General features: G+C 34.9%; 3 protein-coding genes and 1 long non-coding RNA gene across 5 annotated transcripts; 3 read left to right on the top strand and 1 right to left on the bottom strand.

The window, feature by feature from the left end:
- The first annotated feature begins 939 nt into the window (after positions 1-939).
- On the top strand, positions 940-3,365 carry AT2G16460 (coiled-coil 90B-like protein (DUF1640)). Of its 2 annotated transcripts, NM_127199.4 has the most exons (7): positions 940-1,448; positions 1,597-1,728; positions 1,811-1,870; positions 2,448-2,524; positions 2,604-2,660; positions 2,772-2,838; positions 2,929-3,365. In NM_127199.4, the coding sequence occupies exons 1-7, from the start codon at positions 1,269-1,271 to the stop codon at positions 3,046-3,048; spliced, it is 693 nt and encodes a 230-aa protein (NP_565388.1). In that variant the 5' UTR covers positions 940-1,268; the 3' UTR covers positions 3,049-3,365. The 2 variants fall into 2 exon arrangements, with proteins under 2 accessions (NP_565388.1, NP_973473.1); NM_201744.1 differs by lacking the exon at positions 2,772-2,838 and having other exon boundaries at positions 1,100-1,448; positions 2,929-3,275.
- Positions 3,366-3,948: 583 nt separating this feature from the next.
- On the top strand, positions 3,949-5,361 carry AT2G16450 (F-box and associated interaction domains-containing protein; the record flags this gene model as incomplete). The annotated part of the gene is made up of 1 exon (NM_127198.2): positions 3,949-5,361. One exon carries the CDS (start codon positions 3,949-3,951, stop codon positions 5,230-5,232), a length of 1,284 nt encoding a protein of 427 aa, NP_179237.1. The 3' UTR covers positions 5,233-5,361.
- A 661-nt stretch (positions 5,362-6,022) lies between these two features.
- On the top strand, positions 6,023-10,473 carry MCM4 (Minichromosome maintenance (MCM2/3/5) family protein). Its single transcript, NM_127197.5, has 18 exons — positions 6,023-6,123; positions 6,192-6,881; positions 6,979-7,107; positions 7,181-7,262; positions 7,335-7,467; positions 7,551-7,622; positions 7,720-7,842; positions 7,934-8,047; positions 8,127-8,339; positions 8,448-8,546; positions 8,672-8,832; positions 8,932-9,028; positions 9,129-9,290; positions 9,392-9,472; positions 9,546-9,624; positions 9,734-9,870; positions 9,987-10,046; positions 10,142-10,473. The coding sequence occupies exons 1-18, from the start codon at positions 6,087-6,089 to the stop codon at positions 10,214-10,216; spliced, it is 2,544 nt and encodes an 847-aa protein (NP_179236.3). The 5' UTR covers positions 6,023-6,086; the 3' UTR covers positions 10,217-10,473.
- Positions 10,474-10,878: 405 nt separating this feature from the next.
- On the bottom strand, positions 10,879-11,088 carry AT2G06635. The gene has a single exon (NR_140160.1). It is a non-coding gene; the product is annotated as an other RNA (long non-coding RNA).
- Positions 11,089-13,523: the final 2,435 nt, after the last annotated feature.

Genomic DNA, 13,523 nt, shown 5'->3' with positions numbered 1-13,523 from the left:
CTTAACAGTCAAAAACGGGAAAAGAAGGGAAATTAACAAAAGATACAAGGTTTTGAGCCAGAGATGTTTCTCCTTTAATTTGTGGAAGGATTATGAGAAAAAAACACTTGGGAAAAGAATTCCTGAGCCAACCCCCTCCTGACACAAACATATCATTATTAGTGATCAGCTAACAAGTTTTTAATTTTGTCTTAGTAATCGTGCTCTAATTCCTTTCTAAAAGCTAATAATGTTGTTCCATACTTTGATTTCATTATTAAATTAGAGTAGCATCAATATAATGAAGATATGGCATTATATATATTACATAAAACAATGAAAACAAAGAAATTCATGTATAGTTTTAGTAACTAAATGAATATAAAATTAAATACAAATACGATAATGGATGACGGTTATAGGATTTTGGAATTTTTAAATTGAAATCAGCAATTTTGAAAAAAGAAATTTTTTTACAGATTTTTAATAAACTTTGTCACAAAATATCGATTAAACAAGAAATATTTAAGTGAAATTATAAATAAAGGGATTTTTTGTTAAAATTTGTACTTAAATGTGATTTTCAATAATAATTTAGTTAAAGGTTTTATATGAACCGATTATTAATTAGATTTTTTATTATATTTTTTTAGTTGAGATATTTTTCTATCAAAAATTAAATTGGAAAACTGAGAATCCTCTCTCTTATCTCTCTAGAATTCTTTAGAGAGAGAGTGATTTCAATCTTTTTTCGCCATCTTTCTTTGCCGTCCGGAAAGTTCCGGCTTTCTGTATACCATCGGCCGATTTTTTTGTCGTGTTTGTTACGTTTTTTGATTATTTTTTATTCTCAGTGGTTTTGGTGTTTAATTACATAATTAAGTTGAAGGTTTTAAAATGGATGAGGAAAAAGTGGAGAGGTATTTTCATCGAAATCCCTTGCTAATTTAATAATCTCGTTGAAGATTAGAGAAAGAAATACTAAAAGCTGGAAGAGAAGAACTTTGCAGGCACGTAACTAAATTAAATTGCGAATTAGTATAAGAAACTGGTAAAGGGTAAATATGTAATTAAACACCAAAACCATTGAGAAAAGAAAAAATGAATCAAAGCCAGAAGTAGAAGAAGAAGAACCCTTTCGTCGTCAAGGTCTAGCTTTCTCAAATCCTCTCTCTCTCGTTTCTCCGATTCCGATATCACCGTCTCCTCCACCGGAAAATCCATAACGCGATTAGGTTTTTAGCCTAGTTCCTTAATCTCTGGTTATTGATTCTTTCAATTTCTGATCGATGACATTGTCCAAGCGATTGGCTCTATTGGGAGCTCAATCTGCGATTACTCTCGCTAAACCTCGAGGTCTCGGTTCCTCTCTCGGGTTACTTGATCGTCGTCCATTTCCGTATCGTCAATTTTCTGAGCTCACGAAAGCTAATGGGAGACGTGCTTTTCTCGTTGATACATTGGCTCTGGTAATTTCATTCTCTATGTTAGACCTAGATCTAGAAATTGGCATGAATTTTGTAGTATTAAGAACATTTGGAATCTCTAGTATCTGAAGTTGCTTTAGAAGAAAGCAAGGAATGTTTATAGTTTTCTTTGGGTTTATTTTTGTGAAAGGTGAGGAGTCTTGAAGCTCAAGGAGTTCCATCGAAACAAGCTGAGGCAATAACTTCTGCTATTACTGAGGTTTTGAATGATAGCTTGGAAAATGTCTCTGAGTCTTTTGTGTCGAAAGCGGAAATGCAGAAGGTAATAGTCTCGATTACTGGGAAACTAATTTGTGAATTATGTGAAACTCACTTTTTCTTACTTGTGATTTTTGTATTTGCAGATTGAAATGATTCAAGATTCAAATTTATCGAAATTTAAATCTGAAGTCAAAAGTTCTCAGGTAACATCTACATTAGTGGTTTAGAACCTTGTAAACTAGTTTTTTTGTGGTTTGATGTGCAAAAGTTGTTGATGTTAAAAAAAACAATACAAGTTTTGCTGCGTTTAATACCAGTTTTTAGTTACATTGTTGTTTAGGATTACTACAGTAGGCTGCTCATTAGTACATACATATCCAGGTGTGTGGTCTTTGCGTTTAAAGTTCTTCACCTTTACCCTCTTTGGTATTCTATTTTTATTCTATTATGGATATGGATTAGGTTGTGTAACTTTGAAAGTAGCAGATCTGAAGTACATGAGAAGCTACGTTTTTTATGTAGGAAGAGGGCCTGTTTAGTTTTTTTATTCAAACTCTCTCTGTGCAGCTGTTTATGAGTTGGAGTCTTAGGTACTTGTAGCTAGAAAAATCGGTATATTGATTGCACAGCGTACTGTACATTTTTCATGTTATGTTGTGTTAAATCATGTAGCACCAGCATCTACTGTAAGTATTTTAGGCCAAATAGCATTGTCTTTACTTCCCTCTATGACACAGTAAAAAGATTTATGATTCCAACTCGTCTTCATTCTTTGTAAAGGAGCATCATTTTACTGTATTGCAACGTGAGACTGAAAAATTGAGAGGCGATATAGAGAAGATGCGAAGTGAGCTAAGGTTTGTGACCATAGTTCGCCTTGTAATATTCTTTTAACGAATCTGAAAACTAAGACCTAAGACCTCTCACTTGAAACAGGTACGAAATTGATAAGGTCACAGCGGGACAACGCTTGGATTTGAATCTTGAAAGAGGGTAAGAAAATTTTGAATTTTGCACAGTACTCTCCTCCTATAACCATTTACCAACGTAGTCATCTGCAAGTGAAGGCGTGATATATGATTCTGGTTATTTTGTTACTCATAGCCGAATACGTGATGAGCTAGCTAATCAGAATACCGAAACAACAAACCTCACAAACAAGCTTGACAGGGTATATAGCTATTGTTTCCTTTACTCATGAACTTCAGTATACACTGACACTTAGGAAGATAAGAAGACATAATACATTTTTCTTTTGCAGGAAATTCATGCGTTGAGAGCTCAATTAGAAGCTTCAAAATACGAAGTCATCAAATATTGCATAGGTACACTTGTGTCGATTTCAGCAGTGGGACTCGCCGTCCTTCGTATCATGATTTAAAGTACGATCCCAACACTCAACACTGCTCTCTGCTTACAGGCTTAAAAGCCAAATTGATAACTTGTCATTTTTATTTGAATCCCATCAATATGCCATATTATTTTTTTCTGGCGATCAGAGAATATTATTGTTTCTGTGATCTATTTTGCCATCATCCTTTCTAGGTGTCAGGGTTTGAAAATTTGCACCGAGAATTATGTTAATCCAAGGATTATTGGTTTCTTCCATTTGCATTATTAGTTTTCTAGCTCCTTATATGATATGTCAATGACTCAATGTTACAAATTGTCCCAACTGATTTTGTTTCTAAGCTCAAATATTGTCACAACGTATTTCATTGGATCCTCCTACGACTGGAATGCTCATAAGGACATAGGTTTGGTTATGTCTTCGTTTTTTTCAAATGAGCTTATGATTATAAAAACTCAAGATTAGGATAATTTTCTCAAAAAAATGCGTGTATATATATCATTCTTAAGATACAAGAAACATTAGTTTTGTTAACAGTTAAGATATAGAGTCGGATTTGATTCTTCTAATTGAGTGTTAACATGAAGCCTAAGTTGCCATTGAATAAAATCACACATTTCCTTCTTCAACGCCAAGACTCTTTCTTTTATTTTCTTCCAAATGAATCATCTTCTTGCAGTGTATATAATTTGTGGGATCAATGGGTTTCTTAAAACCCCCTTCCCAAGAAAAGATTACTGAAGATTGAAGAAGATCCAATAGCTGGTGGCCCACTTGGACGTGAAGATTAGCCCAATTTTATTTGTATTAACCGACTAATGGTCTTTAGTATACAGTATATAGCTACGTTTCTCTTAGGTCTTTTGTGAATTGGTTTTGTCTAGGTCTTACTTAATCTACAAGTTCTGTTTCTTCGTCTGATCGGCAATCATGAATCCAAGTCCAATAACGATTGATCTCATCTTGGAGATATTGTCGAGATTGCCTGCAAAATCAGTCCGGAGGTTTCATTGCGTGTCGAAGCGATGGGCATCAATTTTTGGTAGTCCATATTTCAAGGAGTTGTTCCTGACCAGGTCCTCGACTAAGCCGCGCCTCTTATTCGCCATCGCAGAGAAAGGCAACAAAGAGAAAGACTGTGTGTGGAGGTTCTTCTCGTCGCCACAGCTTGAGAATCCATATGAGAAATCCTCATCGACTCTTGTAGCAACCGCTGAATTTCATGTGAGATTCTCTCCAGACAATCTACTGATCTGTCATTATTATGACCTAAAATATTTTTCAATTGGTTATGCCTTTGGCTTGATCTATATCTATGGTAATCGAGGCCGGGCTAGACCTCTAATATGTAACCCCACTACAGGACGGTATGCCATCTTACCTAATCGGTATACTTACAGAAAGGCGTTTAGCTTTTTCGGGTTTGACCCAATTGACAAGCAATACAAGGCATTGTCCATGGTTTATCCATCTGGTCCTGGTCATAGTAGAGTTATTACATTTGGAGCTGGAGATCTGAAGTGGAGAAGGATAAAATGTTCATTGCGACATGATATTAAGAGTGAAGGGGTATGTATCAATGGGGTTTTGTATTACTTAGGTGACACGTCGGATTGGAGTCGCGTTAATGGTAATCACGTAACGTCTGGTTATATGATAGTTTGCTTTGATGTTAGGTCTGAAAAATTCACCTTTATTGACGTAAAAAGGTTTTGTCGATTGATAAACTACAAGGGCAAATTAGCTGTGATTTATTGGGAGGATGATGTCGACATTCAAGAGCTTTATTACAAAAAGGGTATAGATGTCGAGGAATATGTGGAGAATAATGTCAACGCTGATGCCACTAATGAGTTGTGTGTGTGGATTCTAGCGGATGTTGAGAAACAGGAATGGTCGAAACATGCCTACACTTGGACCGATGAAAAGTTCTTCCGTCGTTTGGTATCCATCGCTGGAGTGACTGCTTCGGGTGAAATAGTGTTTTCGATGCGCAAGTGTAATCCTAAACAACCGTTTTATGTGTTTTACTTCAATCCCGAAAGGAACAGTCTCCAACGTGTTGAAATTCAAGGTTTTGGTGAAGCCGTTACGAAATCTTGTGACGTTTGCACCTTTGTAAACCACGTAGAGGATCTCAATGTTTACGATTTAAAACAACTCAAGTCAGTCCATCCTCCATTGGTCGAGCCAGAATATTATGATTCAGATTAAGAGTCAGACTGAGAAGGGACAAGGAGAAGAAGACTGACAAGTGACAAGGATAAGGAGATAGAGACGAGCCAGGTGAAAGCAATGGGCATGCCATTTTATGCTCTTACTTATGCGTTTTTTTTTTAAATCAACATTATCTATGTTTACTGTTTTTTTTTTCTCTTTTGAACGAGCTTTATATGTATCCTTCATTTTGTTTGGTCTCAAGAACAAGGTGTTGCAGTTTCTCTTAGTTCTCTGTCTTAATCTGAGTATCTATTCTTTGAATTTCAGCATGGTTTCTTCTGGATGAGATCTGTCCTCTGTTCTGTTTCAATATCTTGTTGTGTTTGTCGGTTGTGTGTGATGGGACTAATTTTCATGATGACACTTTGGACTAAATACTTAAATGGGATTTGTACAAAATCGTTCACTCACTTGAAGAAAACATTCCTTGAATTCTACCATTCCTGGTTTCTATTAGTCTCAGTCTTCATGTTTAAAGTATGCAACTTCTTGTTAGCTTAGTTTTGAAACTTTTGGTTCTCTGTAACAAAGGGTCTTGTAAGCTGTCTTTGAAAGAGGGAACATTCTCGTTAACAGTCTTTATGGGTCTTATGCTTTGTTGCTTCTCTAAGTTTTTTGTTTGAACTTGTGAATGGCGAATAGATGAGATCTGTCCTCTGTTCTTAACATCTTATTGATTTTGTCATTTGGTTTAAGAAATGGGACCAATAGGCCCAGGAATTAGGTCCATTAAAAGCCCAGTAATAATGGCGCCAAAATCAAGTGAAGTCCCCGCCTAATTCATCTCTTCTCACTAAAAAAGCGTCGAAACCTCTCACTCCGTCTCTCAATCAATTCTCCGATCAGCCATGGCTTCTGATTCTTCTCTCGGCAACACCAACGACGGTACTATCTCTCTCCCTCTCTCTAAATCTGAAACTGCTTCATAATTTTGACGAATCTCACTACCTCAGGTCCTCCTTCTCCCGGAGAAAACGTTTCAAGCCCTATCGAAAACACATACTCTTCCCCCGCCGCACTTCACCGTCGCCGGCGAGGAAGATCCTCTACTCCCACGCAATTCGCAACTCCTCCACCACCGCCTTCACGTCTCGCATCATCCAATTCCACTCCTCCAACATCTCGTCCTTCCGCCGCCAGATCTAAAGGAAGAAATGGACACGGAGGTGGCGGTGGTGGCGGTGGTGGCGGAGACCCAGGGACGCCAATGTCCACTGACGAGCCACTGCCTTCTTCCGATGACGGTGAAGAAGACGGAGGCGACGATACTACTCCGACTTTCGTTTGGGGAACTAACATCAGTGTGCAAGATGTTAAATCTGCGATTGAAATGTTTGTTAAGCATTTCAGAGAAGCTAGAGAGAATAGTGATGATTTGTTTAGAGAAGGGAAGTATATGGTTTCGATAAGGAAGGTGATTGAGATTGAAGGAGAATGGATTGATGTTGATGCGTTTGATGTGTTTGATTATGATCCTGATTTGTATAACAAGATGGTTCGTTATCCTTTGGAAGTTCTCGCTATCTTCGATATTGTGCTGATGGATATTGTTTCCACGATTAATCGTTTGTTCGAGAAACATGTTCAAGTTAGGATTTTTAACCTCAGGACATCTACTTCCATGAGAAATCTCAATCCATCTGGTTAGTATGATTCAGTTTTTGTTCTTCTTGGTTTCTTAGTTCTCTCTAGTGGTAATAGCTTAGCTTATGTTTGGATGTGTTTTGTTTGGTTGGTTAGATATCGAGAAGATGATCTCTTTGAAAGGTATGATAATTCGGAGTAGCTCTATCATTCCTGAAATAAGGGAAGCTGTGTTTAGATGCCTTGTTTGTGGTTACTTCTCTGACCCCATCATCGTTGATAGAGGTAATTTGGTCATTTGGATTTATCCAGATTTTATGTATCTGCATAGTTTCTCATAATGTTGTTTGATTGATAGGGAAAATAAGTGAGCCTCCTACTTGCTTGAAACAAGAGTGCATGACCAAGAACTCCATGACACTAGTGCACAACCGATGCAGGTAAGTTCTAGACATAGTATATGTCTGATTCTTATAATTTCTGTAACTTACCTTCTTTATTTTGTGTATCAGGTTTGCTGATAAGCAGATTGTGAGGCTTCAGGAAACACCTGATGAGATTCCAGAAGGAGGAACACCTCACACAGTTAGCTTGTTGCTGCATGATAAGCTAGTTGATAATGGGAAGCCTGGTGATAGAATTGAGGTAATAAAAGCAGTAATTCTATCAGGGTAGTACATTCATTCCTATGGTTTTCGTTGACAATCAAAAGCTTGTTTTCTGGATAGGTCACCGGAATTTACAGAGCAATGACTGTCCGAGTGGGACCTGCTCACAGGACTGTGAAATCTGTGTTTAAGGCATGTCATCTTATTTCTTCCTCTGTTAGTTATTTCCCTTTATTGTAATTACGTTCTGACATTGTCATTTATGTTTTCTTATGAATGTTGAGGACAGACCTATATCGATTGCCTTCACATAAAGAAAGCAAGTAAGTTAAGAATGTCTGCTGAGGATCCTATGGATGTTGACAATAGTCTGCGTAGAGTTGATGAAGATGTCGAGTTAGATGAGGAGAAGGTATTTCATCTATTTAACTAAAATGGTTCTACAGTTTTGTATCTTATTCATTCGTCCCTCCATTCCAACCAATATTTGTGTTACTTTTCAGCTGAGGAAGTTTCAGGAACTCTCTAAACAACCAGATATATATGAGAGGCTTAGTAGATCACTAGCACCAAACATCTGGGAGTTGGATGATGTTAAAAAGGGTCTTCTATGCCAGGTACTGTAACGCTTTTGATACTGACTTATGGTTTAAACAAAATTAGTTCTTTTTACTGAGTCAAATTTCAAATGTGAAGCTTTTTGGAGGGAATGCTTTGAACTTAGCATCTGGTGCTAATTTTCGTGGTGACATCAACATCTTACTTGTTGGTGACCCTGGTACGAGCAAGTCCCAGCTGCTCCAGTACATTCATAAGCTTTCACCCCGTGGCATTTACACAAGTGGGCGAGGGAGCTCAGCTGTTGGTTTAACAGCTTATGTAGCTAAAGATCCTGAGACAGGAGAAACTGTATGCTAATATTGTTTTCAATCTTTTTATTATCAGCTGTTTTTTTTTATTCTGTGTTTCAAAGTTTTCATAAACCTGACATGCTAACATGAATGCTACATTGTTTAGGTTTTGGAGAGTGGAGCTCTTGTTCTTAGTGACCGAGGTATCTGCTGTATTGATGAATTTGACAAAATGTCTGACAGTGCGAGGAGCATGCTACACGAGGTTTGTTCCTCTCTCTCTTTTTTAGCATTGCTCAAAGTCGTAGCTTACAGTTTTTGGGTGCCCCCTGTGAATGTGGTCTCTAGTCAATAAGATTGCATTACTGATGAACATTGTTTCTCTGTCAGGTGATGGAACAGCAGACTGTTTCAATAGCAAAGGCTGGTATTATTGCATCTCTAAATGCCAGAACCTCTGTGTTGGCTTGTGCAAATCCTAGTGGCTCACGTTATAATCCCCGGCTTTCTGTTATTGAGAATATTCACCTTCCTCCAACCTTGCTATCTAGGTATGTTGCAATCCTTCAACAATGTGACATTATTTTTACTAAAGGCTAATGGTTTCCTCTATTTGGTGTTACTAATTATAATCTCATTTTGCTTCTTAGATTCGATTTGATCTACTTGATTCTTGACAAGCCCGATGAGCAGACTGACCGAAGGCTTGCAAAGCATATTGTGGCCCTTCACTTTGAGAACGCTGAGGTCTTATATTATATATTTTCCCAGTGTGTATGATATGTTGACAGACAATTATTTTTTGCCTTTATCTTACTTAATTGGTATCATTTGTGTCAATATACAGAGTGCTCAGGAGGAAGCTATAGATATTACTACACTGACAACTTATGTTAGCTATGCCCGCAAGAACATTCATCCTAAACTGTCAGATGAAGCTGCAGAGGAGTTGACCCGAGGATATGTTGAGCTGAGAAAAGCAGGGAAGTTTGCTGGCAGTAGCAAAAAGGTGTGCCCTCGAAACTTCAATATCTTTTCTATGTCGTAACCAAGGCTCATAAAAAGGCTATGACTAGTCTAACGCTATGAAACGCTCTGAATTTGGCACAGGTCATAACAGCAACTCCTAGGCAGATTGAAAGTTTGATCAGACTTAGTGAGGCCTTGGCTCGGATGCGCTTCTCCGAATGGGTTAGTTAAACGCTCATATTATACATTTTCCTTTCATCGTTCTAAATCAACTGAAATGGTTTTTGTGATAAAGGTTGAAAAGCATGACGTGGACGAGGCATTTCGACTTCTCAGAGTTGCAATGCAGCAATCAGCAACGGATCACGCCACAGGTAGTTTTTTCACAGTAACTTTCAGACCCATTATTATCATCAGGATAAAGATAAACAGTAGCATTCAATACCAATCTAACAATAAACACCTGTATTTATGTTGGTGAAGGGACCATTGACATGGACCTGATAAATACTGGAGTGTCAGCAAGTGAACGAATGAGGCGGGATACCTTTGCGTCGTCAATTAGAGACATAGCTCTGGAGAAGATGCAAATTGGAGGATCATCAATGCGCTTATCCGAGGTATTCATGCACTACTCCTTTCTTTTTCCCAATTTTGTTATATGCCAAAAGCAAGCAAATCAGTTTACAATAAGAGAAACCGTTTCTTAAGTACAATGGAAATGTTGTTGTTGCAGTTACTTGAAGAACTGAAGAAGCATGGAGGCAACATAAACACCGAAATTCATCTTCATGATGTGAGTCATTTATAACACTTTGCTACATATCAAAAGGTTTTTGGTCTAAGGACAGAGACATAACAAAGTATTTGTTGTTGTGACGCATTAAACAGGTTAGAAAAGCAGTCGCGACGCTAGCGAGTGAAGGATTTCTGGTAGCTGAAGGTGATAGAATCAAGAGAGTATAATCACAGATTCATGAGGAAAGCTTAATATTGCTGTGATTAGAGAGTTTGATGATGGTTTTAGTAGCATATTAATAGTAGGATACCCAGCAAATGATGTGGCTCGGTCCATCTTCTCACTATTTGCTAATTTGTAATGACTTATTTTGTTACTAGATATCACTTTGGCACTGACAAAAAAATGGATCAAATATACTCCCAACAAAGCTAACTTGCGAATGAGATAGAAATCAATAAAATCGTTCCAACTCGACCAAACATAAGACAATGTGTGTATTCTTTAGATCACTACCAAAATTCAAAAATATCTTCATGCTTATCAATTTTTATATATAGCAAAAATAGTCTTCCTTCAGTCTTATTCTCGTAAACTATTATTCACTTGATGAAGTTATTTGTATCTTCATATGATATAATTAAGAATTTTTAAAAAGAACAAAAAACGAAGAATAATCATTTGAAAAAGTTAGAGCATTGCAATTACAAACTTTATAGCATGAAAAGGTGGATCGTACAAAAGAAGAAAGTTAGATAAAAAGATTGAAAATTGGGTCCACATAGAGAACATTATTGGATTTCGATAGAGATATGGTATGGACTAAAATGACAAGTGATCATGCGTTCAAAAAAGTAAACGATACGATTGGTCTCTAACTTTCTTCGTTTCTTATTCGTAAGGACGTGGAACTCGTTACTCCTTACCTCTCTTAGTGCTCCATCTCTCTCATGTCACCTAGACTTCGTATAAGTCAACTTGATTGTATTTTGACATGGTTAGGCAAATGCTTCGATTTGTTTTCCGATATTGATATCTGATTAATCCGGAAACACATATAGATCAGAATTTTTGTTGATCTAAATAAAACGGAGCGGATCACAAATAATACAAAAAATTTAGAATATATACTCTGATTTATTTTTTGAATCACCTTTTAGAAAATTGTCATCATAAGAGTTAATGGTTTTTCAAAATGACTATCATATTAAGAAAATAAATTAACCTCGCAAATAATTGGTCAAAATATTATTTTCTTTTAGGCTACTGCTTCTCAGGGGATTAATTATATCAGGAATTTGAGACAGACTGTACAAAATTGATCAAGATACATAGTTGTCTGACGAGTGATCCATTTTGCCAACCTTTTAAATGATTTTTTTTTATAGTTATTTTTCTCTTATTTAAATCAATATATATATATATATATATTTATATTTAGCCCGTTTGTATCAAAGAATGTCTTTTTTTTTTTTTAAGTCTATTTTGGCTTTTTTTTTAAGTCTATTTTATTAAATACTAATATTTCTTTTGTTTTTGCGAATTTTCTGGACCAATCATACTGCACGGTCTATGTGGGAATGGAATAAATCCTTTATCATTGTACCACCATAAGCATATGCATTGGTTGACGACCTAAGTCTACTGAGGCATATCATCAATTATCTTTACATAAATATATTGTGATTGGATTATTTTAGGTTTTTGTGAAAAAAAACTATGAAGTCACTAAGTTTTGTTATTTTATCTTTCATCTAAAAAAAATGCAGAATAATCCTATGAAATCTCTAATTATACATAATATAATTCTTAGATATATACTGTAAACGTTTTCATATCACATACATTTGACTTTTAAAATTTTATAGGTAAATTTGAACTATTTATCTTGAAGGTTTCGATTTGATATTATATATAAAATTTTTAAAAACTTGACAATCGTGAAAAATGGTAAATTGCATATAATTTAGGATTTCATAAAATTATCTGCATTTTTTTGGAAGTGAAAGGTAAAGTTGCAAAAAAATATCGGTTTCGAGGTTTTTTTTTACACAAAACCCTTTATTTTAAAACATAGAAAAAACTGAAATGTACTAAGAAAAATAGCTATTTATAATTTTTGGTCAATAATCGTATAAATTTACAATAATCCATCGAGTAAACATGATATATTTAGGGTCCTGCTGCATATGATTAACCAAAGAATACCAAAAATAATCTTCTACGATCTTTAACATTTCCTTTTATTTTCCATGCATAAGAACTTTTTGTACCTCTTCTCATCTTTTATTTTATGCTTATGCAAATTGAGTTAATTTTGCAAACGTATTTTTTTGTTCCAAATATTACCATAATTTGAATTTTTAAAACAAACACACAACAACAAAAAAAAAATTGAAATTCCAAGTGAGAACATGTCATGCCATTGTCAAACATATCATATAATGTTTTGTTTTTTCTTCTTTTTTATTTATTATAGTTATTATTAAAATCCCAATGTTAGTTTTTTTTTCGGTCAAAAATCCCATGTTAGTTTGTTATTATTAATATCATATATTGTTAGTTTGTTCTCTTTACCAATCTAACATGTTATTATGTTTAACAAACATAGAAAATGATGTTTTGTTATATATTTTCCTATATACGTAACTTCTATTAAAATCAAATGGAATTGAAAGTTATTTTGCATTAGATTAGTTAATTGAATAAAAATAGCATTTATGCGTTTAAAATAGCATGACGTGTTTTCACTTAGAATCACATATCTATTTTTTTTTTTTTTTTGCCTACATATATATATCATGGCATTTTATTTTAAACATATGAAATCAAGTAATATTTTTAGTACATTGGTAAATAAAATATAATAGCATTTATTATATGTTTTATATAGTAGAATTTCATCTGATTTAGGCTCACATATCCATTTTAAAAATGTTTTGTAATCATCTAAAAAATTCAAACTATGGCATATGAAGAGTAGACTAATATAGCAAGTTGAATCAATTTCTACGAAGAGATAGAAAATAAAATGAGAAAAGACACATAAAATATTAACTGCATACACAATTAAAACAAAAAAAAAAAACAAGAAAGAGAGGTTAAAGATGGTAGAAAATTATTTTTGTTCATGTTGTTTATAAAATGATCATTCACTTCATATATTCCACATAGGTACTATACATTACATTTTCAACTAATTCACATATTCATTCATAATAATATTATATTAAGAGACTAAATCCAAAGAAACTTGGTGGGCTATTAATTGACTTTAATTTTCTTGGCACTCCACAAAACCAGAAAATGAAAATAATCCATGGATCAAATGTTTTTGATTTGATTCTTTATTTAGAGTGTTCAAACTGGATCTGTTTTCTTTATTTCATGATTTGGTTCTTTATTTCATGAGTTAGAGTGCTGTTTTCTTTATTTGGTTCTTTATTTAGAGTGTTCAAGGTGGATCTGTTATTTATTTGGTCTTAATGTTTTTTTTCTTTCTAAAACTTAAAATTGACTGTGCACCACTGATTA

This window comes from Arabidopsis thaliana, chromosome 2 (genome assembly GCF_000001735.4).
Source record: "Arabidopsis thaliana chromosome 2, partial sequence".
Taxonomy (NCBI): Eukaryota; Viridiplantae; Streptophyta; class Magnoliopsida; order Brassicales; family Brassicaceae; genus Arabidopsis; species Arabidopsis thaliana.
The sequence above is the reverse complement of the archived record's forward strand: the minus strand, read 5'-3'. Positions and strand labels throughout refer to the sequence as shown.